The sequence below is a fragment of the Lissotriton vulgaris genome, chromosome 9, assembly GCF_964263255.1.
Source record: "Lissotriton vulgaris chromosome 9, aLisVul1.2, whole genome shotgun sequence".
Taxonomy (NCBI): domain Eukaryota; kingdom Metazoa; phylum Chordata; class Amphibia; order Caudata; family Salamandridae; genus Lissotriton; species Lissotriton vulgaris.
The window spans coordinates 1,010,960,648-1,010,986,667 of NC_141697.1; the positions used below are offsets into that span (position 1 = coordinate 1,010,960,648).

Consider the following 26,020-nt stretch of genomic DNA (forward strand, 5'->3'; position numbering starts at 1 on the left):
CGCCAGGAGGCGCATAAGTGCAGCGTGAGATCCGCATCGCGGGACGCCGAGCTAAGCCCGGGCAAAGGGCGGGCAGTCTGTGGCAGTCAGGGGCTGTCAAAGGCTGGGCTGGGCCACCCCCCTGTGATCTGCTACCCGGATTGGACCTGTGATTTCTCTACCCTTAGCGTGAGTATACGCCCTACCCCTGCTTCCTGGATTTATGACAACCCATTCAGGGAAGAACTTAAGGGGAGGAAGTGGAGGGTGCTCAATTGGTGCAATAGGCACTATGGACAAATTCATAACCCGGGTTGCTGCCGTCATTGAGAAGGAGATAGTCATGACGGAGCGGTGGCTTTCGATGGACTTAAATCCGTCGAAGATATCATCCCTGGGCTCCATAGCTCGAGCCGAATCCCCCATGAGCTCCTCGGCCCAACTGTCAACCCCACCTTGCATACATGAGGAACCTCGACTTGTTTCACTAAGGGCTAGTATAGACAGGCTGGAAAACATGGCTGCACTGTCTATTCCCCACCCCGAGGTTGCTGATTCCGAGGTAATGCTCCCAACACAAACAAGTGCAGTTGCTCTTTCAGCTTCAGCAACAGACCTTGGGCCCCCAGACAAACCAATACCGGACCCTAAGACTCTGACCTCAGGGGAAACAAAAAGGAAAAGGACTGCCAGCCCGTTCAAAACGAACTCCATGAAACGTTACAGGACTCTGCGGAAAAGGGGTCCAAAGCGCTCATCCTCCAAGCATCAAACCAATGCCCCTTTTGTTTTTAAGGGGGCAGACTCCATTGCTGATAATGCTAGTGCTATTCCCTTCATAGCCCCCCAGCCTGTGCCTCTCTGTGCCCCGGTTACTTATGTCCAGATGGAGGGGCTGCTGAAATCTCTTTTGGCCCCGATTGTTGATAAAGTGGCAGGGATGGGAGAAAGGCTTGACAGGCTTGAACAATCGACCCTCGACAGCTTTTTCTCGCTGAAAGCACTGATTAAACTACACTTTAAGATAGGGGAGGAGGTGAAGGGAGGGACCCCCTCTAACGGTTCCACCCAGGTGCCCCAGCTCGCCCCTCTCGACACAACATCCACGCCCAATGTAATAACTTCGGACCCGCCCAATATTGTACTAGTAGAGCCACGGAGGGCTTCTTCCTCTGCGGGTAGCACTGGTCAAGCAGCGAAAGCTGCTCCAAGTACTTTCAAGCACTCAAAACCATCGGGTGGGGCAGAGCTCCCGGGGAGGAAAAATCAAGTATCAACTAAGGGAACTAGCAAAAACATCCCGAATGCCCAGTCTGTGACTACCTCACATACTAGCAATGTCCCAACGCGACCGCAAATTCCAACTCCTAAGGCTAATCATAAGGCCACTCGGTCTAAAACTGCCCCGAAACCTCCCCCAGTCAATTTGCCGCCAGATTGCCACCCATATGTTGCTGTCCTGATTAACGTACCTACACTAAAGGCTGACACCAACGAAACCCCCCAGGCACTAATAAATAAAACTATGTACTGGCTCAATTCCAACAAACCCTTAGCAAGGGGCCTAGATGGCCATATCATAGGAGCAAGAAGGGTGAACTGGGTGGGCTATGGGTACAAGAAAGTGGAAGGTGAATGTGTGGTGGTAAACTTTAGAGACAGTAGAGTAGCACAATCCATCTGCGACTCCAATCCTAATCTTGATGGGCAGGGAATCAGCATAGTGGATCTAACATTCTTCTACCGAAGAACAACCCCTCTTATGAATGGTCGAGATTTTGCTTCTGGGCGGAATAACAACATAAACTACTTTGACTTCCCCACTAAACCTCTGTTCTATCCTCAGGCAGCCTGGCAATCAACCGGGCGGAACCCTTTGGGATATTGAACCGAATCAAATTCTGAGAAGTTGGTGGTAGATGACACTGCTGCGGGAGACCTCGATCTGAGCAGCCTGGTGGCTGTCTCTGACACTCCCTTTATGTGCAGTAAAATCCCCACACGTACGGATGAGAGAAGCCAGGGCCAAGCTGAGCAAGATGGGGCTAGTACCCTAGTGATACAGGAACCTGTGGCGGGTGAGAATGACCCTATTCCCGGTGCCGCTCCAGCTGTGACGGATCCAGTTCTTAGGATTTTCAGCTGGAACATCGCGGGAATTGACAGGAAGATGGAGTTGCCAGAATGGAGTGCCCTCGTGGAGGGCTACTCCATCTGTATATTCCAAGAGACATGGGCCAGGGAGCCCCGTCACAATGTGGGCTATTCATCACATTTTATCCCTGCGGTCAAGCCCCTGACAGGGAGGGGGCGCCCTTCAAGGGGTCTCCTCATCTGGGCTGCAGTCTCCTTGGACTGCAGGGTGGAGGAGCACTCTACAAACTCCCCTGATATACTCAACATCATGCTTAAGGATTCCCGGGGTCGTATCCAGCTAGACATTTACAACGTCTATGCCAGAGGCACAAGGGGGGGAGTACAATCGGCCACCATAGCACTCCTGGAAGACCTGCTAAGAAAACGGCCTAGGCACTCGAACACCATGGTGACAGGTGACTTTAATTGCACATTCGAGCCCCTTGGTCTTGATGATGTGCTGGGCGTAGAGGAGGAGGACGCAAAAAGAGGGATCCCGGCCCTGCCCCCCATCAAGAAATGGAACCAAGTGGCACTCCAGATCAACGCACTAAATTTGGAATTTGACCTAAGGGCGGTAAACGGGAGGTCAAAATCGGACGTGCAGTGCGCACACACATACAATAGGCCCAATCATACATCGAGAATAGATTATATTCTTCTCGATGTATGTCTGTGGAGTACCCTGCGCGACATGAGGATCATTGAAAGTATTGACAGTGACCACAATCTCCTGTCACTTGATCTAACCGCAGGGTGGCTTGGGGACATGGACAGGCTCAAACGTTCATTGCCGGCACCAAATATCCAGAGATTCACGGTATCTAACTGTGAGAGACGGTTAAAATGGTCCAAGATCGCCCTGTCCACAGAGAAACTTTCTACTATAGGGGTCCTGTTGGTCGAGGCCCGGAGCAAGCTGAGTCTATTGCGTAGTGCACCGGAGGAGGCCTCGCAGGTCTTTTGTGCCTTAACTGGTGCACTGGGCAAACTCTTTGTTCTACCCAGTGGTGCCCGGACCACGTCCAGCAGGAAAGACTCCGGGAAAAAACAGGGCTGGTATACAGCAAAATGCAGGCACAAAAAAAGGGCCCTGATAGAGGCAGTTAAAGCCAAGTCCCCAACTGCTGTTAGATCAGCCAGGAAAGAATATTCCCTGACCATAAAGGCGGCCAAAAACGAATGGGAGGAAAAGTTTTGGGATGATCTTCTGACCGCAAGTAGGGGAAAGGACGGAAGGAGCTTCTGGAGTACGATTAAGAACAAGAATAGGCCAGATGGGTTGCTTATAACTTGTAACATCCCCGCCCAGCTCTGGTATACTCATTTTGAGGCTCTTTACTCTCAACCTTTAGGGGCTCTTAGCGATTCCTTTTCCCAGGTGAATGACCTAATGGTTAGCAATGCGGATGACTTCACCGAGAGCGAGGTAGAAGCAGTAATCAAGTCTGTAGTCCCACTAAAAGCTGCGGGGCCCGATGGGTTACCCGGTGATTTGCTCCGCGCCAATCCCAAGGTATGGGGCAAATTGGTTGCCACCTTACTAAATGCAATTATGAGGGGTGCATCAGTACCTGATTCCTGGAAGGGGGCGGAGGTTGTCCTGATTTACAAGAAGGGATGTCGGGACAGCCCCGCCAACTACAGGCCAATCAGCCTGATAGACTCTTCTCAAAAGGTGGCAGGGAAGGCTATCCTGGGGAGGATCCTACAATGGGCTGAGGAACACAAGATATTGTCAGACTTCCAGGCGGGCTTCCGTACAGGCACGGGTACGATAGAACAAGCTTTTAGGCTGACCCTCCTGTACTGGAAGGTGGTGGTGCTGGGCAAGGGCAATCTTTATTTGGCCTTTATAGACCTGAAGACTGCCTTTGACCTAGTACCAAGGGAGGAGCTTTGGAGGGTCCTGCAGGGGCTGGGATTACCCGCCTACATCCTGTCGCTTCTTGTCAAACTCCACTCAGACAACTATGCACAGGTGCGGTGAGGCAAGGACGGAGAGAAAACCAACAGAATCCCAGTGCAAAGGGGTGTCCGCCAGGGCTGTGTGCTGGCCCCCACACTATTCTCATTATATGTCAATGGTGTGGTTGAACATCTGCTTAAGGAGCCAGCAGACGCCCCGTCCCTGGCGGGCACCCGGATACCAACTTTGCTCTTTGCCGATGACACCTTGCTCATCGCCAAAACACTGCAGGGTCTCCAAAAGCTCCTCACTCGTTTCCAGGAGTTCTGCTCCCTCAGGGGCCTCATAATTAATGTGGATAAGACCAAATTTCTATCCATGAATCCCCCAAAAAACCCTGGTCCACCCCCGGTCCTAAATTCTGTTGCACTCGAAAGGGTCCTCGAGTTTGATTACTTGGGGATTCGCCTTAGCAACACTATGAGCTGGACCCCACATATCAATAAGATGTTACTTAATCATAAAAGGGTGGCGGGTGCTATACTCAGGGAACACTGTTCTTCCCCCAAACATTGCATCTCCCCAGCAATAGACATTTACAAAGCCAGAGGGGTTCCAGCGGCTTTGTATGGGGCGGAGTTGTGGGGCTCTACAAATTTAGAAGCACTGGGGAAAGCAGAAAATAAATTTTTGAAAGACCTTTTGCTACTCCCAACTAGCACACCTACTATCCCAGTGCTTCTCTACACGGGCTGCAAATCAATCATGGACCAGGCACGATTGCGGCCACTGCTCCTCTGGGGCCGTTTATGGAGGGTACCGGAGCTCGCCTCCCATGCAGCTGGTCTGTCCGAAGTACTTGCAATGGATGGATGGCATCGCATAAAATGGTTAAGAGACATCAAGAGCCTCCTGGTGGAGTTGGGTTTGGAAAATTGTTGGGCTACCCGTTCCGCCCCACCAAAAGTCACCCTGAAAAAGATATATTGGGACTGGGTAACCAACAAACTCATTTGCTACCCCCGCCACTGTAACTCAACCACTGCATTTTTACAAATTAAAGACGCTGTAGCATTCGAGCCCTACCTGGATTTAATCTCCATCTCCATGGATAGGGCCCTCTATTTTAAATTCCGAGTGGGCACTTTACCCCTGGCCGACTTGGTGTCCAGGTGGAGATCACCAACGGCTCAGCCCTCTGTTTTTTGTGCGGCGTGTCCTACAAGGGTCAAGTCAGTGGCACACTTTCTGTTCGAATGTCCCGATTACCGTGCCCCAAGGAAGCGATGGCTGGCACCTCTATACAGGCTCCTTGGCACCAGACAACATTTGGTGGCCCTCCGCATTTTATTAACTGATACTTCCCCTTCTACAGTTTGTGCTGTCTCCAAATTCCTAAAATGGGCTTGGACAATTAGAACAAAAAGGCTTTCCATTTCAATTTAATACTTTTTAAAATTATTTATTGCATTTTTTATCTGACTGGTTTATGAAATTATAACTGTAAGTCCTTTTTCTTAATTTTTGAAATTGCATGTTTGTAATGTATTGTTTTTAAGATATTTACGTATCGAAATAAAGCCTTTTCACTCACTCGCATTTGTTTCTTGATTGGGAGCCAGTGAAGCTGATGAATCGCTGTCTTGCTGGGAAATGAGCCAGATACCTTCAGAACTGACCGAGCTGCCGGTTGAGTAAGAGAGATGGTCAGTGATTCCTACATAAAGGGAATTATCACAGTCTAGATGGGAGGTGATCAGAGAACAAACCACTGTTTTTCTAGTAAATATGGGAAAGAAAAGGAAGAATTTTATGGCAAGAGAAACGGTAGGCTGTAACTTGATTAATGTACATGAAGATGGTACGTTTGTGATCATCAGAAAAGACCACGTTTTTAGCAGGTTCCACCAGTGTGGGAGAATGGCCAAGACCACTACACTGAGCTCCAGACCATTGTTGATCAAAAAGTAAGACTTTGATATTGTCATCACTGAGTTTGAGGTTATTGTCTTTCATCCAGCTGGAGATATCGTTCATGCCAGAACAAAAATAGATGTGGTCCTAAATAGGATTGTTAATGATGGAGATAATTTGTGTATCCTCTGCATATGGTATAATGTCAAGACCACAGGAATGGAACAAGGTGACCAGGGGGCTGACATAGATGTTGAATAAGATGGAGCTAAGAGACGTTCCGTGAGGCACCCCACAGTTGAGAATGGTAGATTTAGAGGGAAAAGGAGGAATGGCCTGAGGCTCGAGTTATCAATGATTGTCCAACCATGGAGACACATAGCATGGTCATGCTTTGATGGCACCTTGTAGTCTTCTGCTCTTGGATCAGTGCAGATGCCACACTACTGCACAGTGGATGTCTTTCTCTCGACCGGTCTCTGCTCCTTCATGGTTATCTCTTCTCAATCAGTCATGGATTTGTTGAGTGCAGCTAATCACCCATGAGGGTATACAGGTGCTAGGATCTCGCTGGGTACTGGTTAGTGTTTACCTTATGCACTGGTATCTCCAGGTTCCCTCTAAGCAGTCTGTTAGCTCTCTCCCTCATTAGCAGACTCCATGAAGCCCCCAGCCCGCACCCCGGCAGCCTTATTTAAAGTTCTGTGCTTTGCGGTCCAGAGCTTGCCAAGGGGAGTTGCCGGAGGATACCCTAACGCCATAATGCAGAGTATTTCACATTGCTGCTAGTGTGTTGTAATTGAATTCCTGCTAGAGAAATCTTGGCCTAGTGGCTGGATGTCTCTTTTTTTTCCCTTTTAAATTAGAGTGACAGACAGGAGTTGTGTAGTTCTGTAGTCCAGCTCTAAGTGAGGTTCTAGGGAGTCCAGGCACATTTGCCCTTTCACTTATTCCACTCATATTGGCCCAGTCAATGTCTTTGCCACTAGGTGTGACTAGGAAGTTGGTTTGGGGCTCGGAGAGGATGCCGGATTGATCAATTTGTTAATCTGTGTCTGTATGGGTGTAGCCCTTCCTGAGAACAGTGGGTCAGGGCAGGGCAAAAGGTACCTTCTGTCGCCTTTCATTAACTCAGCTCAGTCTGACCCACTACAAAGGATCCCTGCGATGTCCTAGGAGTTGGGGAGCACTTTAATTCACATCTGCTTATTGGGTTCCCCCTCCATCCTTCCATCTTACTTTGTGAAGGAAACAAAGACTAAGTGCTTCCTACTGTGTCTCTGGCCACCTGTGACATACACGCTCCATAAACGCCGCCCTCCGCTCCACAAACTATTCGGTACACATGTCAGCATCCATGGTTGGGTGAAGGACCCGCTTACAGGAGACAGGCAGACCACTTAATAAAGGTGGGGGGGGGACAATAGAGGACTCCCATTGGCATGAACATGTTCTATGCCTGCTGTGCCACTATAAATGGTACCACCTCCACCACTTCCATTCCTCTGTAGCCCAGCGAGCTGATGGTAGTCACGCTCGATTAAGAGCAGGGCCGGATCTAGGCTCATGGTGGCCCTGGGCAGGGAGCGTAGGTAGGGGGCCCGGAAGAGGGGGTCCGGGCGGGGCGGAGCGCGCAGGCCAGTAAAGAGGGGAGGGGGTCAGGGAGTTTAGAAGTGGAACAGAGCCGGAGGCCGCCAAATCCCTGCCAGGGGCTACCACGCAAATATGTATCCATCCTCAGAGGATTAATATATTAAGGATATATATTGACGTGGTGGCCCCTGGGGTTTGGTGGCCCTGTGCAGGTGCACATGTTGCACATGCCTAGAGCCGGCCCTGTTAAGAGGGTACACATGGTTTTGCTACAAAACCTACAGAGCCCTACTCTGGGTCTCCAGAAGTACCTCCAGTGCACATGCATGAGCATAATGCATGCTGATACGGGGATGAAAAGCTAATATTGCCATGTTGAATTAGAGGAAGGGACGCACACTCATGAGTCATGGCAGGGACCTTACCCCATCTCTGCTGAAAAGTGTCGAATACTCCCCAGAGGCAGGCAGGGGGCTTTTCTCCGTTACAACAGCACCCCCTGCTGAAAACTGCGTACACTGCCCCTTTCAAATAAAAGCGGGACGGGCACTCAGTACCTGACAGCACCTGCCCATTTAAAGCAATAGTGAAGGTGAAACATCGACATCACCGAAAAGCTGTCCCATTCCTTCTTTCACTTTCGCTTTCAGAGAGCGGTTTCCACGTGCCCCCGCCTTCCCGCTGACACTGTGTGGTTGACTCGTTAACTCTGCGGATCCCAGCGTTGTATTTTTTAACTCCCCGGCTGCGCGCGCGTGTGTTAATAGTGATGTTATTGTTGGCGCGCGGGCAGCGCCGCGCCTGTCATGCCCAGCTGTGCAGCGCGTTCCCCCAGGTAGGCGCTGGATTAAACAGGTCTGTCTGCGGCTGCACGTGGACAGCGGGGCACCGCTCGGCGCCGAGCCGGGCTGGGATTGGAGTTGCCAAGGCCTTATCTGGAGCCACCCCCAGTGACACAGCGAGCGCCAGGACTGGAGTTTGACTTTCACTCCTCTCCAAGGGCTTGCGGAGCACCTTAAAGGAACAAAGATGGAGACGCTCCGAGTGCAGATGCCATGCGCCTTCCAAAGCTTCTGTCTGTGAGTAGCGCTGCCCTTCGGAAGGGCCGCTCGAGGAGCTGTGTGTGTGTCAGTGACTCGTCACAAGCGTGTGTTGGCTGCAGGCTTTGTTAGGAGGTGCAGAGGGGACAGGTTTACTATGCAGATTTTCCTCGCACCATTCGTACCAAAAACTATCTAGATAAGAAATTTTATTTGAAAATGCAAACACAGAAAATTGTATATTTATGACGGTTTAGTTTCCGCTGTGTGTGATATGTTGTTCCTGAAACCCACAGACACATTTGGGGGCGTGGTGCCAGTGCAGCACATGCAGTGGCACCGGGACCCAGGAATTTGAGGGGCACATGCACCACGATTTTGGCTTTTTACTACCCAGCTAGGGAGTGGATGCGTTCTTCATACTTGCACTCGGGCCTGTGGTCCTCTACTTTAGTGAGATATTGAACAGTAACCAGGTGCTAACTGGGTTTCTGGTCATCTGTACAAGTAAAACATAATTTCGCTTTTTTTTGCCTTGCAAAATGAGAATAATTGTACAATATTGCATGGATTTTCATTAAAAAGTTGACAGGGCACCTGATTCCACTGACCTAAATAAGGTGCGCGATTGGTGGGATTCTAAGCCAGTAGGTGCAGTGATAGGTAAACAAAGAAAATGGAGTTCTCTGTCTGTGATTGGCTGGAAAATGTTGTTGTGAGCATAGCATCCATCCATCCACCTTAGTTTAATGTATTCATAGCATGGCAAAGTCGTGGATCGCAACTGTCGTCCAAGTCTCATTTTTAGTTAAAAAACAAATCTGGTCTACTACGCTGCAAAACTTGTATCTACCTTTTCAAAATTGAAGGCACATTATTGCAACTTTTATAGGCGGAAGTATACAGACTGCAAACCAACCATTCAAAGCAGGCTGCGGTCCATGGGTAGATACGTTGCACTAATGTCCCCCCTATGTTTACATTTTGCTTCCCCAGTGGCCCTCTTTGTAGCTGCTGAACCACCCATAATGTCTGATAGGAAATATTTAAAATGTTCCATTAATGCATTGCAACTGCATCATTGTACTGTAGTTCGCCACCTGTTGCGAGTGTCGTTTAAAGTATTGTGTACAAGAATGTGCCAAATCTGCAGTGGTACACCTTCATAGTGTAAACCCCCAGCAGAGGTGCCAAGAATCGTATGGTATGTTGTCAGCCCTTCAAAAGTTGAAATAAAATGATTCCTTTTCTTCAGAGTTTGGGCATCATTCAGTATGAATGATTGATTTGATAAGTTGTATTGCGAAAAAATTGCCTAATGGCAAGTTTACAGTGCCAACGTAGGTCCAGGAATACCTGAGCCATTCGAAATTTTCTGGAGAATCAAATCAGTTCTTATATAAATGAGTTCTATTGGGGTTTACTATACTGTGTGTGGAAATTTTGAAAATGCGGCATGAATCCGGCCTTCCTAGGCATATGTTGGACCCCCCCCCTCCAATTTAAATATTTGACCACATTCTTTACGCCTAAAAATATTCTTTTGCATTTGAAGAATCTGTCTTGGTCATTGTCCAGCATACTATCAATTAACCGTTAAATGAGTGTTTCTATTTTTTATGAGTCTACTGACCAGGAATGACCTGTTGCTGTTGATTTTTGAGGAGCAGTCCAACGTATTTAACTTGTGGAGTGCAATAAGCTTTTTTACATATGAAAAAACTAACCATATACCTTGTTGTAATTTTCATGATCATCAATCAATTTTTGTAAGGGAAATTACAGACTGACGCATGTCTCCCTGTATAGTTTTGTGATTCTTTAACTCTTGTCTAAAGTCTTTAATCATTGTAACCTAGATAAGGGCCCACCTCCATTATTTCAAAACTCACATTCAGTTCCTAAATATTGATATTTTTGGCGAATAAAAGAAGCATACCTTTTAATATTTACCCGTCTCCTCATAATCCGGGTTAGATGACTCGGTGGACTAATTCATCCACTCGGGGATCTGTGTTTCACCTGAGTGTCTCAGATTCGACTCCTGGTTCCTTCACTTAGACTTTCTTCCTTCCAGTGTTGATAAAACGCGTACCACTGATTTGGGTAACCATAAACGTGCAACCCACGCAGTGCTTTACAAATACACCTTATGCAATTAAACCCTTCTTTGTAGGTTGATGGTGGATTCGTAATCCAAACCAGTTTCAAGGATGAACGGATACCCATTGAGGGTGGGTCTAGCTTGGACAGTCAGGCAGTGCCCCATGGGGTGGCCAGTGTGTGTTGGCCGGTTTTCAGGCTGTTTGTGGGCATGTTTTATGGTCTGTTGGGCCTGGTTTTACTGTTGATTTCCCTGATATTTAAACAAACATTGCCTGCAGCAAGCTCAAATCCATACAGTCTTCAATGCCTTTACAAGTTAGAAACTGCCCCAGTGTGCAGACATGGGCCACTTTTTAGTAATATAATTCATTAATGGGGCCACTTTAACTTTGGTGCCCAGTCTTTGCCCCAGTCTGACCCTGATGCCATTCCAGTGTAAGCAATGTGACGTCGTAGAGCCTGTAACAGAAAGTGTTTGATAGAGAAAATAACAGTTAAGTTACATCAAGCAACATAACACCCTATCTCAGTTGCATTGCAGTGTTTTCCTGCTCTCTTGTCATTCTGTTTTTGAAAGGTATTTCTTGGTGCTCCTCCCACCTTGACCTCGAAAGGTTGCACAAGTTGTTTGAAAGAAGTCATCTAATCCACCTAAAATATGTGTGTGCCGGCACTCTTAGGTTTGTAGTAGAGTTTTTTTCTTTACAGCCCAGGGGGCACCGAGCACAAGGAATTCGCATGATCAGCAGGTATGCAGCAGCATAGCATGTAAGAAAATTACCCTACGGGAAACCATGTCCTGAAAAGAGCAGGCAAGTAAGCCAGCGCTTAGAGGCAGTCATTATTCACTATCTCTGCTTATCATGGGGTGGATTTTGGGTGGGCTGGAGACACATTGTGATTGGTTGCTAGTGAAGGTGAGTTTACAGAGAGGAAGAAAAAGTGTTTTTTCACAGCATCACGGGTATTAACCCCTCCACTCGCAATATTCCAATGACCAAGGGGCTCAAATGCTCTTACTCGTGCACGTCAGTGGCCCTCAAAGGTTCAGGTGCAGGAGGAGGGCTACCTAAGTAACCATACTGTTGTCTCCATCACCAATGACGTTGATGTCTGTAGATCCGTTTTGCACACGTGCTCTGGCTCAGGGGTATTTTTGTTAGTAGAATTTATAGGAGGGCCTTCTCCTGGTGGGCTTCATGGCACTAAGTGTTTGTGTACGTTCGTCCACCCAACTGTTGCCAGGCTTTCAGTTAACAACCTGGTAAATTCCATAGGTACAACCTGAAAGGCTTTATTATACAATCGCAAAACAGCCATTGGATGGCTGGTCATCTTGGCCCGAATAGGTCGAGTGGAAGGCTGTGGCCATGCCAGCCTTCTTTGACGCCTCTGCCTGTCAATTATTTTTTTAAGTTTAAGAACAATATATTGAGGTTAAACAAGAAGACAATACAATCATGAAGTATTGAAGTGCACATAACAAATTATCATCATAAAAAAATTGACATTTCCTATATATAGAAACATTAATAATTATAAAATGGAACATATTACAATAATTAAAAACCTCTTTTTAGATCGAAAAGAAGTGAAAAGGCTAGATAAAGGAAGTGAATAATAGAAAAGACAGAGTTAAGAAAAGAGTGGCCACAGTTAGTAAATCATATTTAATACTAATTTGGGCAGTTTGAGCAGAAATTGGACCAATTCTGTGAATTTCACTTTTGATTCCACCAAGAGCAAGCTGTCTATCAATTCTGTCTCAGTAGCTTCCACCTAGTAGGGGGTGTAGAGGGATTTCCCGCCCCAAGCACGTGCAAAGAGGATCCAGCGATGTCTGTGTACAAGGCGCTTTTTGTTTTCTTGGTATGCATAGAATGACCCTTATTGCAGAATCCAGGCATGTCCAGGATAACTTTCAGCCTCGGCTCCACACACTTGCTTTCGGTGCTGTTCGTAGTTCTTGCATCGATGCAGACACTTCCTGGAAGCACTGATTGTACATCTTTTATTTCCTGGAAATTGCAAACATCGAGGTGTAGAATTTTTGTAAAAGATGATTCCGCATGTGATGCAAATAATAGTGACAGGTGCCTGGGTGTCTTCTGCGTCATCACGGTGCTTTTCTCCAACGTGCTTCACGTGTTGCCAAGCGGAGGGGTTAAATTCTCAAAACTTCGGACCGCCAAGTCTGTGGCAGCAAGCTGTGTAGCTTTGCAGCCGTGTTGGGATTAAAGCGATTAACAGCGGTGGAAAAATGAGTAACGAATTGTTCTGCTAATCAGGGGAAATAACGCCCTGTCGTTGGGGGAGCAGACCGGGCCACCACAGGCAGCGCGCGCACAGGGCTCTGTGCGGTTTGTAAGTAGGAAACACTGCTGGTCACTCAAGGGGTGTCGCTTGTCGCGGAGGGAGTGGGTATTCAGTAGTCCTCTGCCCTTCACAGGGGACGTTTTAATTCGATCTCAATATGTTTTTAATTGCGTGGGATTCGAATGAACTCCGACACAAAGGTTGACTGATTTCTAAGGCAGCAATAAGTGATTCTGATAAGCAGTGGACTAGAAGAAGGGCTTTTTGCATGTATTTAGTTGGACACACATCAGCCCCCCCCCCCCCTCGAAAATAAACAAGCATTGACAAAAACAATAGGTCTCGCCTATGTAAGAGCTATTGGCTTCACCAATGTCTTTTATCCAAGCTCTAAAGAAACGTGGATGGTGTTCAGCAAAGCCAAATGTTACTGATGTGGTGGAGCGTAGAGTGGCGTACAGTAGATCTCTATAGATCTTCTCTACACTGCGGAGAGTCCAATCGTCGATCGTGAGATTAATACTACTACCCTGGCCTTTTCAATTGCGGCTACCATTGGAATTAAAACTTCTGTAATACTGAGTGATCAGTATTACATTTTCAGATCTCCTGGATTCATGAAAATAATCATTCATTTTGGAGACCAGTGGCAATTTGTGCCCAGTTACTTCAAGGGGCTTTTCTTTTTGAAAAAACAATAGTCCTGATGATGGTATCACAGATGACAACAAGGAAGACCGAAACGTCGACCAATAACATCATCTCCACAGCATATGTGCATTGGAAGAAACCTTTTTTACATTTATGAGCTGGATTTTCCTTATCAATTAACGGAGTTGATGCTATGTTGTGAATTGACCTGTGAATTTATATGTACAGCCTTTCATGACGTGCACACAATACTGGATGTTCACAACCCAATCAAATGGACATCAAAACATTTTGATCCCAAAGTATGTTCACAACTCAGTATTACCCAGTAGCCACCATGGCTAGGGTTTACTGATGCCCCTTAATTATAACCACCCTGTGCGTATCACTGTTAAAATCAAAGTAAAAAACACCCCTCATAGCCTAGTATGTTGGGGCATATTGTTGATTCTCCTTCCTCGATGATTGCTGCAGCATTAGCATCAACTGCTTTCAAAGAGGCTACCCCATCAGCCAGCCTGGAAACAAATTGTAAGAACCCACCTACATGTCCTAGAAACCCAAATAAATTCCACAGGGACACAACCTGAACATAGCAAGGAAGCTTGCCCACCTCGAATACTAGACCATAAATGGGATTGTGTTGAGCAGAATGATCAGAAATTAGAAAAGTTAAACTCTGTGTCATCTCCTCAAGCCATACACGCCCAAACAAGAGACTACCTCCACGCAGTCTCATCCGTTTTCTATCCACACCTGTCAGGGGAGCAAACCTGTCTTCCAATGACATACCACTAACGACATATGTGATTGCACCAACAAATTGACCATCTGGAAAAAAATCTGAATGACTGACCGAAAGTAATGAGAGTAAACATGTCATCTGTCTACTTACGGGTACTGATCTTCTCAGCATCCTCCAAAGTGTAGTAAAAAACACAGCTTTTATTTGTCCACATGAAGTTTTCCAAACTTCTCCTAATCAATGTAAGGAATGCCCCGGCACAAGGACCAAAGCCAGACAAACTACCTATCATATATTTGACAAGGGCTGAAACACTAGGGATTTGTAAAGTGCCGCAAATAACTTGTGAGGATCTCAAGGCACTAGAGTCTTGCTGCGTGGTGATCTGCTCATTCGAACAGCCAGGTCTTGAATTGCTGGAGTGATGGAGGGGTCCTGAGGTGCAATTAAAGGTTGTTCCATGCTTTCGGCTGCTAGGTGTGAGAAGTAGCGTCCTCCACTGTTGCTTTGGCAGATCTGGGGGTTTCTGCAGGGAAGAGGGAGGCGGATCGTAGATGTCTGGTTGGTTGGTGTAAGGTCAAGCGTTTGTTGATTGCAATCTGGTCCTTCATTGTGCAGGGCTTTGTATGTGTAGGTCAACAACTTTTACAGCCATCTCTTCTGGATCGGCGGCCAGTGTAGCTTCTTGAGGTGGGGTGTAATGTGGGTTTGTCTGGGGAGGTTGAGGATGAGCCTGGCTGCTGAGTTTTGTATAGACTGTAGTCTCTTGAGGAGGCATGTGGTGATTCCTACGTAGTGTGTGCTCCCATAGTCCATCCTGCTGGTGATGAGGGCCTGCGTGACGGTCCTTCTGGTGTTGACTGGGGGTCACCTGATGATTTTACGGAGCATGTGTGTAGGGCATGGAAGTAGTTGGATGAGACTGCGTTGACCTGTATTTTTCATGGAAAGTTTGCTGCCAAGATTGCAGGTGTGGTCTGTCGGGGGGGCTATCTGAGTTCAGCGGGCCACCATGCATCGTTACAGGGAGAGGTAGTCCCAAAGATGAGGACGTCCATGTTGAGTTTAAGACAGTTGTCCTTCATCCAGTCGGCGACGTTCATCATATAACTGAAGAAGTTAGCTCTGGTGCTGGAGAGGTCTTCTGACAGCTAGATGAGGAGCTGGGTGCCGTCGGTGTAGGAGATGATGTTGAATCCATGTGAGCAACCCCATGAGAACAGTATGAAAATGCAGACTCTGGCCTGCAAGCAGTGTGCTTATATGAATTGTTTGTTGAGATAAAGGCATATGCAAAGAAGAAAGTTGATCATTTGACCAATTTTTTATTCTTGTAGTGGAATATAGTTTTCCAAGGAACAGTGCACACTGCTTGCAGGCCAGAGTCTGCATTTTCATACTGTATTTTGACTGTGTAGCCAACACAAGTACGTAGTGTAGCACCCCAACAGAGTACACAGTAAATTGAGCGAATCTAGAACAGATTAAGAGAAGCTAGTGAGTGCACCTCATTTCTTTATTCAATTTCCAACCCCATGAGAACACCTATCACGCTAAACCTAGACAATAAACCCCAAATAAACTCCCATTGAGTCAACATATCTCTGAACACTTACGGTAATTTAATGCACCTCAAAATCTGGATTATCATAAACTGGAAGTAGATTAGCCCTCGTGAGTACATCTAGTCCTTTCTCATGTTTAAATAATGAAAAGCGTTTTTGATAAACCCTGCATTTCCACATTCAATACTTGTCTTTTTCCTTCACTGTTCACCCTGCCTATTTTTTTAACAAGAAGTATCACCTCTTTCTTCAGAGAGAAGGCGCTCTTCTCCCCTCAAAGTTTTTGAACCTGTGATTTTTCTTCTCTGTTTTTACGCCTTCCTACTCCAAAAAAAGATAGACATAGACTTATCTACTGTCTGCTGGAAAGGTCCTATGTCTGCTCTCACTTTGTGGTTAAGCAGGTCTCTGTTTTTCGTCCACTCCTTTTATTACTTTGTATACTATTATTTCTGCATGTGGGTTTCAGCAGCACATGTATGCTGATGACTCCCTTTTTTGTGTTGAATCCTAGCATTTTTCCTGCTCACTCTTCCTCTCCTATGCCCCCTTATTATTATTTTTAGGTTTCGCCTGGCGTCCGCTGCGCAGCAGCGTTCGCGCAGGCCAAATCTTATGTTCCTACAGTATGGGGCTTTGTCCCGCCTCTGTCTTCCATTGGCTAGCTCCATAAATGGAGGCTAGCCATTAGAAGAGTTTGGTTGTCAATCACTCTTTCTCTGTCCCGACGCCATTTGGGGGCGTTTACGTGTCTTTTTTTAAGTCCCGCCCCTTTTCTTAATGAAAACAGATGGCGAGTCTTTGATCTCTACGGAGTGTCTTGCTCACCCTGTCTGCACGGGCTAGTCGGCTCTCTGATTGGTTGGCAACTACCAAATATGCTTTGTGATTGGTGGACCTTGTCAGCCATTCAGAGAGCCTACTGGCGTGTACAGGGAGCATGAGCAAGACACGCTGTTGACTCGTTTCTCCTTTGCTTTCCTTTTCTCCGTAAATAAATCTTCATCATTTTACAATGCCGAATTGTTATTTGCTTCTTATTTATCTGGGAGTAATACACTTGTTTATAACAGCAGTTTTGGAAAAAAGAAAATAAAGATAATTAAAATAAAAACCCATCTCTTCACTTAAATGTGCTACATGTGTTATCAAAGGTGGGTTGCCCTTGATAGCCCTTCAGAAGCTACCTTTACAAGATGGCAACATGGATACGGTTGTGGTCGCTCTTTTTCGATGCCAGGAACTCTGTGGTTACATCTATTCGCTCTGTCTGAAAACTGCGGCTGCTAGAGGTACCGCGATATCTGGAATCTATTATTTTGTACTGGTTACCCTGACGTTCCCAGGTTGCTTTGAAAAAATGCTTCCTTCTATTTGGCAAGGCTAAGTAAGGCGGACAATGATTGGCAAGGCTGGAACTCTTCGGTCCAGCCTACCCGGCTCTTCTCAGTAAAAGGGGGGTGTTAAAGCAGGAGCACCGGGGATGAACGGGCAGTGCGGGCGGCTGAGGTTCACGAGGAGGCGAGCTATGGACCCTTGTGGAGAGGGCATTGGCCAGCTGGTGCGTTTCGTCAGGCTATGTGGGAGGCCGCATCTTGGTCAGCCAGGTAAGGGTTGGCATTGATAAGACATTCCCTGGGTCGAGAAGGGAAGGAGTGGTGGGTTACGGTCAAGTAGTTGAGGTTGACAGGGGACCAGTAAGCCTGAGAGGTGGGTGCTCTACACACGTATACATACACTAGACGCTTCAGGATGCTGCACTTCGAGTCCTGAGGCACTTGGGTGGGATCAGACAACTTACAGTTGTGAGAAGGGTCCGCACTGCTGTCAAGTGCCCCCATTTAAGTGGGCAGCATCCAGCAGTAGGAGTCAGTTGAAGGAAGATGGCGGGTGTTGAGAGAGAGGGTTGCCATATGCCACGCAGTACACAGCCGATAAGTCAGGCAGAAGGGACGCAGGAATCTATGTGTTTATTAATGAGTCTGCACCTGTGGCGCTCAGGTGTTGGTGAGGCAGCGCCTCGCGTGAAGCGGTCAGATCAGGAGAAGGTGTAATGGCAGATGAGGGCTAAGGGCCTAAATAGAGAAGGTTTCAATATCTGCTTCCTGTACAATGGCAAAAGCGGTGGCATTTGATGTATGTTGGGTTGGTGGTACTTACTTGGTGTGTTATTTAGGGCTGTTTGTGGTATATAGGTAACCTGTGACTAGGTAACCAGGAGAGCACTAGTGTTCTGGAATGTAGTGGTTGAGGTGGCATTTGGAGTGTTTACTGGTGGCTATAGGATGCCACACACTTGCTCTCCAATAAATCGCTTTCCTACCAAGAAGTAATGTGTCTCTTCTCTACAAATTTGGCGACGAGGATGGGATTGCCCCTAACATGAACTAGGACAGAGGTTCCAGGCGTCATCATGAGGCGAAATAGGTGGTGTGCAGGTGAAGGTTGTGTGAGTACAGTAGTGATCTGATAAGGAGTTCAGAGCTTCAGGCAATGTCTGGCGCCAGCCCCTAGTGCACCACGAGACGAGGCAGAGTGCACTGCGAGACGAGGAGGCGAACATAACAACGTTTTTGGGGAAACCGGAGTGGCGAGGTTGTGTGAGACTCCCTACTGGCAGGGGACTTGCCATCACTCGCACACCCATGCCCCGTGAGGAGGAAGCACATGCGTAAGACTTGCAGTTAATATTGATAAGTGCACAAGTATGATGTGATGCTGATGTCCGGGGCTGGGGGGCCATTTTAGTCAAACCTGGGATACTGCTAAGTCAATGGGCGATGCCATTTTGGCAATGTTGTAGCAGTTCCTGGGTGTGCTTGTCGGTGATGCGCTCACCAATTTAATATTGCCTCACTACTAGAAGTAAAAGCACTGTAGGAAGTGCACAGCATGTATTGTAAGTGCACTGCGCACATCTGCGGTGACACGCACACCATGGGAGATAATATTGGACCATTTAATTGAAGGTGCCAGTAAATGCGATGTGCACTTGAGGGGCGCAATGTGGGAAGCAATAACAATTGAAGGGAGCAATAATTGAGCTGCTTTCATAATTATTGAGACACATGGTTGGGATCAATATCATGTGGAACCTTCTTTGCTCAGACAAGTGCTTGCCGTATTGCGGTAAGTGCACAAGCAGGTAGTTGTGCTTCGTGCACTTTTGCAATGACACCTACGCGTCCTCAAGTAGGTACTTGAGCATTGTGTGTGGTGACATGCACACCTCATCATTCTTGGTGTAAGGCACTGTGATTGTAGTGAGTTCAAGTGAAGCATATACAGCTCTTATAGAAGATACAGTGAAGAAAGCGTGTGCATGACTCTACGGTGATCCGTACACCTGAGGAAGGGGCACACATCCTATGACTTGAGTAGTAATTAATTAAAATTGAGTTCTAGTGGTTAGTCATATGCACGCCTTCGATTGAGCATACCAACTGCAGATAGGTGTGTGTGTGGCTGAATCCGGTTTTAGAGTATTGATTAGCAATTAGTTAATAGATATTAGTATAGGAGATGAGTATGCAAAACTTCGACTTTACTCCACCCTTACCTTTTCTTCCTTGCCCTGTGAAACCCCAGAATAAATAGAAAGTGGAGTTGGAAAGACTATTTTATTTCTTACATAGCTACTATTGAGGAAGAGAATGGTGAAGACTTTACATCCACTAGGATGAAAAAGATATTACATAGCTTGGGTCCTGAGTGCTTACAAAAATACAGCCAGATGGAAATTAAAACACGGGCATTGTATTCATAAATATATATATATATATATATTAATATAATATAATATACACACACACACATACACATATTCACCTGAATGCAGTGTATCTACTCAGAGAGAAGGGTGTGTTCTGTGGATGCGATGCTCTGAATATAATGACACAGGTACTCTCGCACATGAGAATGATGGACTTACCAGCAACAGATAAATATGGTTTAATGTCAGCAGAGCCCTGTCACGTTAAATAATAATATTAATGCGGGTGGATGAAGTGTGTGTGTGTGGCTGTGTGTGTGTAGCTGTGTGTGTGTGTGTCCGTAGCTGTGTGTTTGTCTGTAGCTGTGTGTGTCTGTGTATGTGGCTCTGTGTATGTGTGTGTGTGGCTCTGTATGTGTGTGTGGCTCTGCGTGTGGCTCTGTAGGTATGTATGTGTGTGGGTCTGTGTGTTTGTGTGTGGCATTTGCGAGAGATTAAGCTATTGGCATTGTAAATGACAGTACCATTTATTTATCTGTTTTCAAAACCAACATATAAATAAAAATGTTGTCATTTACAATGCCAATAGCTCTAACTTTTTCAAAGGCGAGACCGTTTCATTGTAAGTGCTTGTTTCTTTTTGTATTTAATTCTTCCCTTAATTTGCCACTGTTGTTAAATCCTGCAGTTTCACGCTGTTCAGCATTCACAAAAATCAAACCTTTAGTTACTTTTTCTTCCATGAAACTCCTTCTTCAATCCTTTGTCCTGTCCCGTTTTAAGTATTGTTCCCTTCTGAGTATGGGTCTGTCTGAATCGCCAACTGCTCCTCTGCAGTTTATTCATAATTCCTTTCTTTTCTCTCTTCTACCTCGCTCTTCAGCCTCTCCCTTTTTGCAAACACTAAGGGCCTAATTTGGATGTCGGTCAGAAGGCTCCGACCGACATCCAAGGTTTTAAATCTAACCACCGTATTACAATGACGGTAGTCGGATTTGAAACCGGGCGGTCAATCTGACTGGCTTTCGACTGGCTCAAGGAGCCCGTCAGCCACTTGCAACCGCCATATAATCCCATACGGAAGGTGTTTCCGCCGTCGGGATTATGATGTTGGTTTCCGACAGGCTTTCCATGTCGAGCTTTCCGACATGCAAAGCCTGTCGGAGAGCGACTTTGGGAGCCCCTAGGGGGAAACATCACTTACAACGCATTTATTACAACGCACTACCATTACAACGCAACCATTACAACGCAAACCATTACAACGCATTGCGCTGGGGGGCGCTCTAGGATAGGGAATATATTTAATTTACTATCCAACACCTTCCCTACTATCAACGGGGACTGGAGTTGGAATAGTAAATTAAATAAATCACTATCCAGCGCTTAAAAGCACTATGCGTTGTAGTGGTATGCGATGTAAAAACCGTGTTGTAACAGCAGGCGTTGTAATAGCCTGCGTTGTAACGACACCAATCCCCCCTAGGAGGACACCCCTTCTTCTACGGCCTCCAGTTCGGGGCTGAGGGGGCACCGTTAGTCCCTCCCTGTAAATCCCTGCACCGTATGGCAGGCACCATGAGCATTTTTTATATTAAATCATTGTATCATACACTATTGCTTCTTTGTGTAGATCTGTTTTTAAAACTAACACTTAAATCTATTTTAACTTGAAGTTCTAAGAATATGCAGGGCCACTGATAATATGCGATGCTGTGGTGATTTCTGCATAATCCTCAGCATTTGCCACATGAGCCATCATCTGCATGATCCTCAGATTATATTAAAAAAAATGTTTCTAGCTCAAACGATGCAAAGTTACTAAAAAGGCTGCAACATGTGTTGCCACGCAATAGAAAGCACTTGGCAAACATTGACTGGTCTCTTTTAAGGTGCATGTTGCTGTATTTAAGTGTTAATCATCTGGAGCTGCTAAGGTTAGCTTTGCCCAACGGCTTTAACATATGTACAGATGACAACATAATGAAGTAATACTATCGAAAAATGTACTGCATTATGCCTCATAAATGTAATCTTTTAGCCACGTAATTTAGTGTACTCTGCCATATAATTTAGTGAACCCTGCTGTATTAATTGGTCCTTCCCTGCAGCCTAATTTGATAGCCCTGAGTATATGGGAACCATACGTGAGCTAAAGCCTAAGAATTTGAACAGCTAAGGCATTAATTAAAGGACCCCGAAAATCATGCAGTGTCTCTTGGATTTAAAAAAACATAATTGGGAGGCAGTGGAAAAAAATATTATCTTTAGGTCCTCCCTATGTTCTCCTACATTGACCCCAATGCTATTTATAAAATCTGCATCGTGTTATTGCAGCTGGGAATCGTGGTTGATGTGCACCAAAGTTGTTAGGAAATAAAAAAAACATTTTTTATATTGAAATCATTAAATGTTTTTCTTCCTGTTTAATTTATGTATGGAGTTGAGTTCTGCAAAGAGCATTATTGTGCCAAAGCATCTTCAGATCTTAATCGGATGCCATCCTGAACATATTTATTGAAATGTATTGAACAGCTGAGCCATTTTTTATCCAGCCAGAAAGGAACATGAAGTTCTATTTGGAGGCTGTATGCGTGCAAATTTTGGATCACAGTCAGTTATGCCCTACAGATGTGCACAGTAAAAATTTAACTACACTGTTTGCCCATTTATATATTTTTTTTGTGGTGGGACTACATGTCAGAGATGGCAGGTTTGGTAGTAGCTGGTTCAGGCATGTCGAAGTCCACAACCTAAAAATATAGGTTTTTCATGAGGCGTTGGAGGTGTCTGTATTTGGTAATTTTAATAGAAATAGAATATATACAATAAAGAAATCACTTATCATGACCATATTTTTAGGTCCCCCGTTAACAAAGACTTTTTGATTTTACTAAAGTTACATGTATAATATGCTTATTGGGGTTTTTCAGCCGGCCCCCATCATATTTTGATCTGTTGTTCTCATTCATTCGCAATATTCCTCTGCTGACTACTGCAGAATAAAAGCTTTGACAAGTCAAAAGGTCGCCAACTCCAAGACCTCATATATTTTCCAGTTCTTGTTTTACCTGAAAGTTTGATCATACACAGTTGTCTATACCAATATTTATGGGTTAAAGTTTGATCTAACTGTGCAATGAGCTGACAAACATACAGTCGCAGCTTGTGCAGGGTGCAGGTAAGTGCGGTGGGGCGGGGCAGGGCAGGGGTGGGGGGCGTAAGTTACAAACAACAGAATAAGGAAAATAACATAAATAAAACCACTTACCTTGCGAGTCAGCGATGCGGCGAGCGCAAGGTAAGTGGTTTTATTTTCCCTAGTCTGTTGTTTGTCTCTTCCATCCCATCCCCGCGCGGCCCTGCTAACCACCGCGATTACCTTCATGAACCGCAACTGCAAACTTAGCTAGGTAAAAATGCTCTATCCCAGTGAGATGCCGACTCCCTGCGGAACAGCCAGTGCCCCATCTCTCCTGTGACTCACCGTCCTGATGGAGTTCTACTAGTGCCACGTAGAAACTACTTTACCCTTTGTGTTAAAAAGTCTCATGGTCATGGAAATATCTGTTTTATTGGTTGTGTTAACCCCTTAAGTGCTGCCTCGGTGCATTGGCCGACGGCAGTACTACCTCCCCAGTGCTGCGCACGACCATTGGACGTCCATTCAGCACTAGTTCCAATGGACAGCGCAGCACTGGGGAGGAATGTTTAATAGCATCTATGAGGTTAAGGGTCATGTAAACAAAACAATGGCAACCATGTATGCCCACAAAATTTAGGGTAAACAAGTATACCAAAACAATTGCCCTATGGGACTCAGTCAAGCGATCACCTCATGTGTTACTCCAAAGTAATCTAATCACTCATGCAAGTTCCTTCAGCTAGTTTCAATTATCATATCGCACAAGGTTTCATTCTAAAGTTGAATATATCATAAGGATCGCCTCTTAGTTTCCAATATCATTATTCATTTGAAAATGTTTTAAAGTCCATAATATACAGTGAAACAGTAGTGCTGTTGATGGAGTGCTAAACAATGTGATCGTATTTACAAAAACATATATAGATACTGATACCCAAGGTTGTTCAAATACAGTGTTAAGTCTATACGAATAAATCGACACAGGCTTAAACAATGCATTGTAAGCAACTGAGACTAGGAGGTGGCGACATTTTGACCCAAAGTTATTTGTTGGGTCTCATCTGTACATTATCATCTGTCTAAAGCACCTGAGGTATGTATGCATATATTGAACTACAATACTGTAAGTTGTTTCTGTAAGACTCGAAACAACAACAATGGCTTCGCACCTAGTGACTAGAGATATTCATTTGTGCCTCTACTGCGTCTGTCTCATTCGCGTTCCAGATTTCCATATATGTATGCATAGCTCTAGTGCTTTAGACAGATGACAATGTTCTGATGAGAACCGACAAAGAACTTTGGGTCAAAACAATAACACCTCCTCAGTTGCTATAGGAAGCATGGTTTAAGCCTATGTTGCTTTGTTCGTATAGCCTTATGATTGTATTTCCACAACCCTAAATATAAGTGTCTATGTATATTTTTGAATAAAGCCTTGTGTGATATGATCATTAAAACTAGCTGGAGGAACATGCATGCGATTACCTAGGAGTAACACATAGGAGATTGCTTGAATGAGTCCCACAAGATAATTGTTTAAATATATTTCTTAAGGGTCAGACACACCTGTTTAAATTCTGTGTCTTGTAAGGTTAATAGTATTTTATAATAAGCAACACAAATTGTCGCATGCATTTGGATGTTGAGTATTATTACCCAATTGAAAGGTACTCATATAATTGACCTTGAGCAGATTAAACTTTCAGTCAGCCCAGCCAAGAATCTAGGAAGTGGCATGCAGGAGGTAGGAGTTAAGCCCTATTTGGGCTTTCTGCAAAACACACCAAAAGCAATCTAATGCCATGACCGCTGGTACATCTTTGGCTGTTGGTGCATGGTATTACTCATGGTGAAAGCAACTCCAAACAAGGAAGTCCTGCAATGTTTCAGACATTCCTTTCGAATAATCTTCATCCACCATTCATTACGGCATTGCACTGCACTCCACATTGAAATGCTGAGTTGTACTAAGCTGCACATTCCCAAACCCCTCATTCACTCTTTCCACTTTTTATATTTTTTTTATTTACTTTCAAAATAAATGAATCTAGTCCATGGTCATCAAAGGTATAGATGCACTTTACAAGTGACAATAAATGTGACTCAAAGTCTTACACAAAACTAGTATTAGCAAACTAGTTGGTAGTGGAGAAGGTGAACAGATGAGGGAGAGTAAGATGAAGATAGATAAATGTGGGGGGGGGGTAAGCCACCGGGAGAGGGGGTTGTAGGATCAGAAGAGATCATAGGGAGGGTATGACTAGAGATGGGAGGCTGGGAGTAGAGGAAACAGTTTTGGATTGGAGGAGATGAACATAAATAGGGTAGAGCGTAAAAGGATGAGAATGGGGAAAAGAATGGAGGAAAATAATAGAATTAAACATTTAGCATGCATCCGTTTTTAAGAGTAAAATCAGAGGACAGTGAGTCAACCCTATGGCTCAATAGGGATTTGTGGCAAGGTACACACAAAACAGATGATCCTTTAATTGATAAAGTAATGATACAGTAATCACTGTGGTTCTAATTTCTGTAGACAGAGTTCTAGATTATGGAGGGAGATCTCGAGAATGACTGATGTAGGGCATGTATAGACTGCTTTAATCCTTTAATAGTAGATGTCAGTATAATTAATGAACATCATATAGAAATCTAGAGGGTTAACAGGGAATAATGAGGATTGTTTTCTCTAGGGTATTTTGAGTGCTATCAAACAGCTGAGAGTGAAGCCCGAGTAGTCTAATCAGAGGTGAAAACATCTTTCTATTTGTACAATATGTTATGTATGCCACCCAGATAACAAGCCCCTGCTTTCTACATCTATGCAAGCATGGGTAGTTGGATCATGGGGAAGTTTACATTACATGGCCTTATCTGCCTCAGCTCTCTGCCCTCTGCTATATGCCCAAGGTGTCCTGTCATCCCCACATCAACTCCTGGCCATTCCTCACCTCTCCTACCCAAAGATAAGAAATGAATACCTGGTTCCCTGAAAACCTACCACTCCGCATTACCTCCCCATGCCCACCCCAATGTGAAAACAAACATACCTGGTGTCCCATTACAGACCATTACTACCGCCTACCTTTACGACCCCTCTTCCAACACAAGTTTTGAAAAAAGCTGGTGTTCTGCAACCCATTCACAACACCTGCACTTCAGTTATTCCCACTTCCCAAACACATATATATATATATATATATATA

General features: G+C 45.3%; 1 protein-coding gene across 11 annotated transcripts in view; it reads left to right on the top strand.

Moving 5' to 3' along the window:
- The window catches only part of MITF (melanocyte inducing transcription factor), an 832,466-nt gene that overhangs the window by 531,494 nt on the left and 274,952 nt on the right, over positions 1-26,020 (top strand). For 3 of the 11 annotated variants that reach the window (XM_086938885.1, XM_086938882.1, XM_086938879.1), the window contains exon 1: positions 8,496-8,610. The exons of 7 other annotated variants lie outside the window; for them this stretch is intronic. In XM_086938885.1, the coding sequence (XP_086795011.1) occupies positions 8,561-8,610 (50 nt within the window). In that variant the 5' untranslated portion in view covers positions 8,496-8,560. Of the gene's footprint in view, positions 1-8,299; positions 8,611-26,020 lie in introns of those variants that run through there. One more of the 11 variants, XM_086938889.1, reaches the window with a different exon arrangement.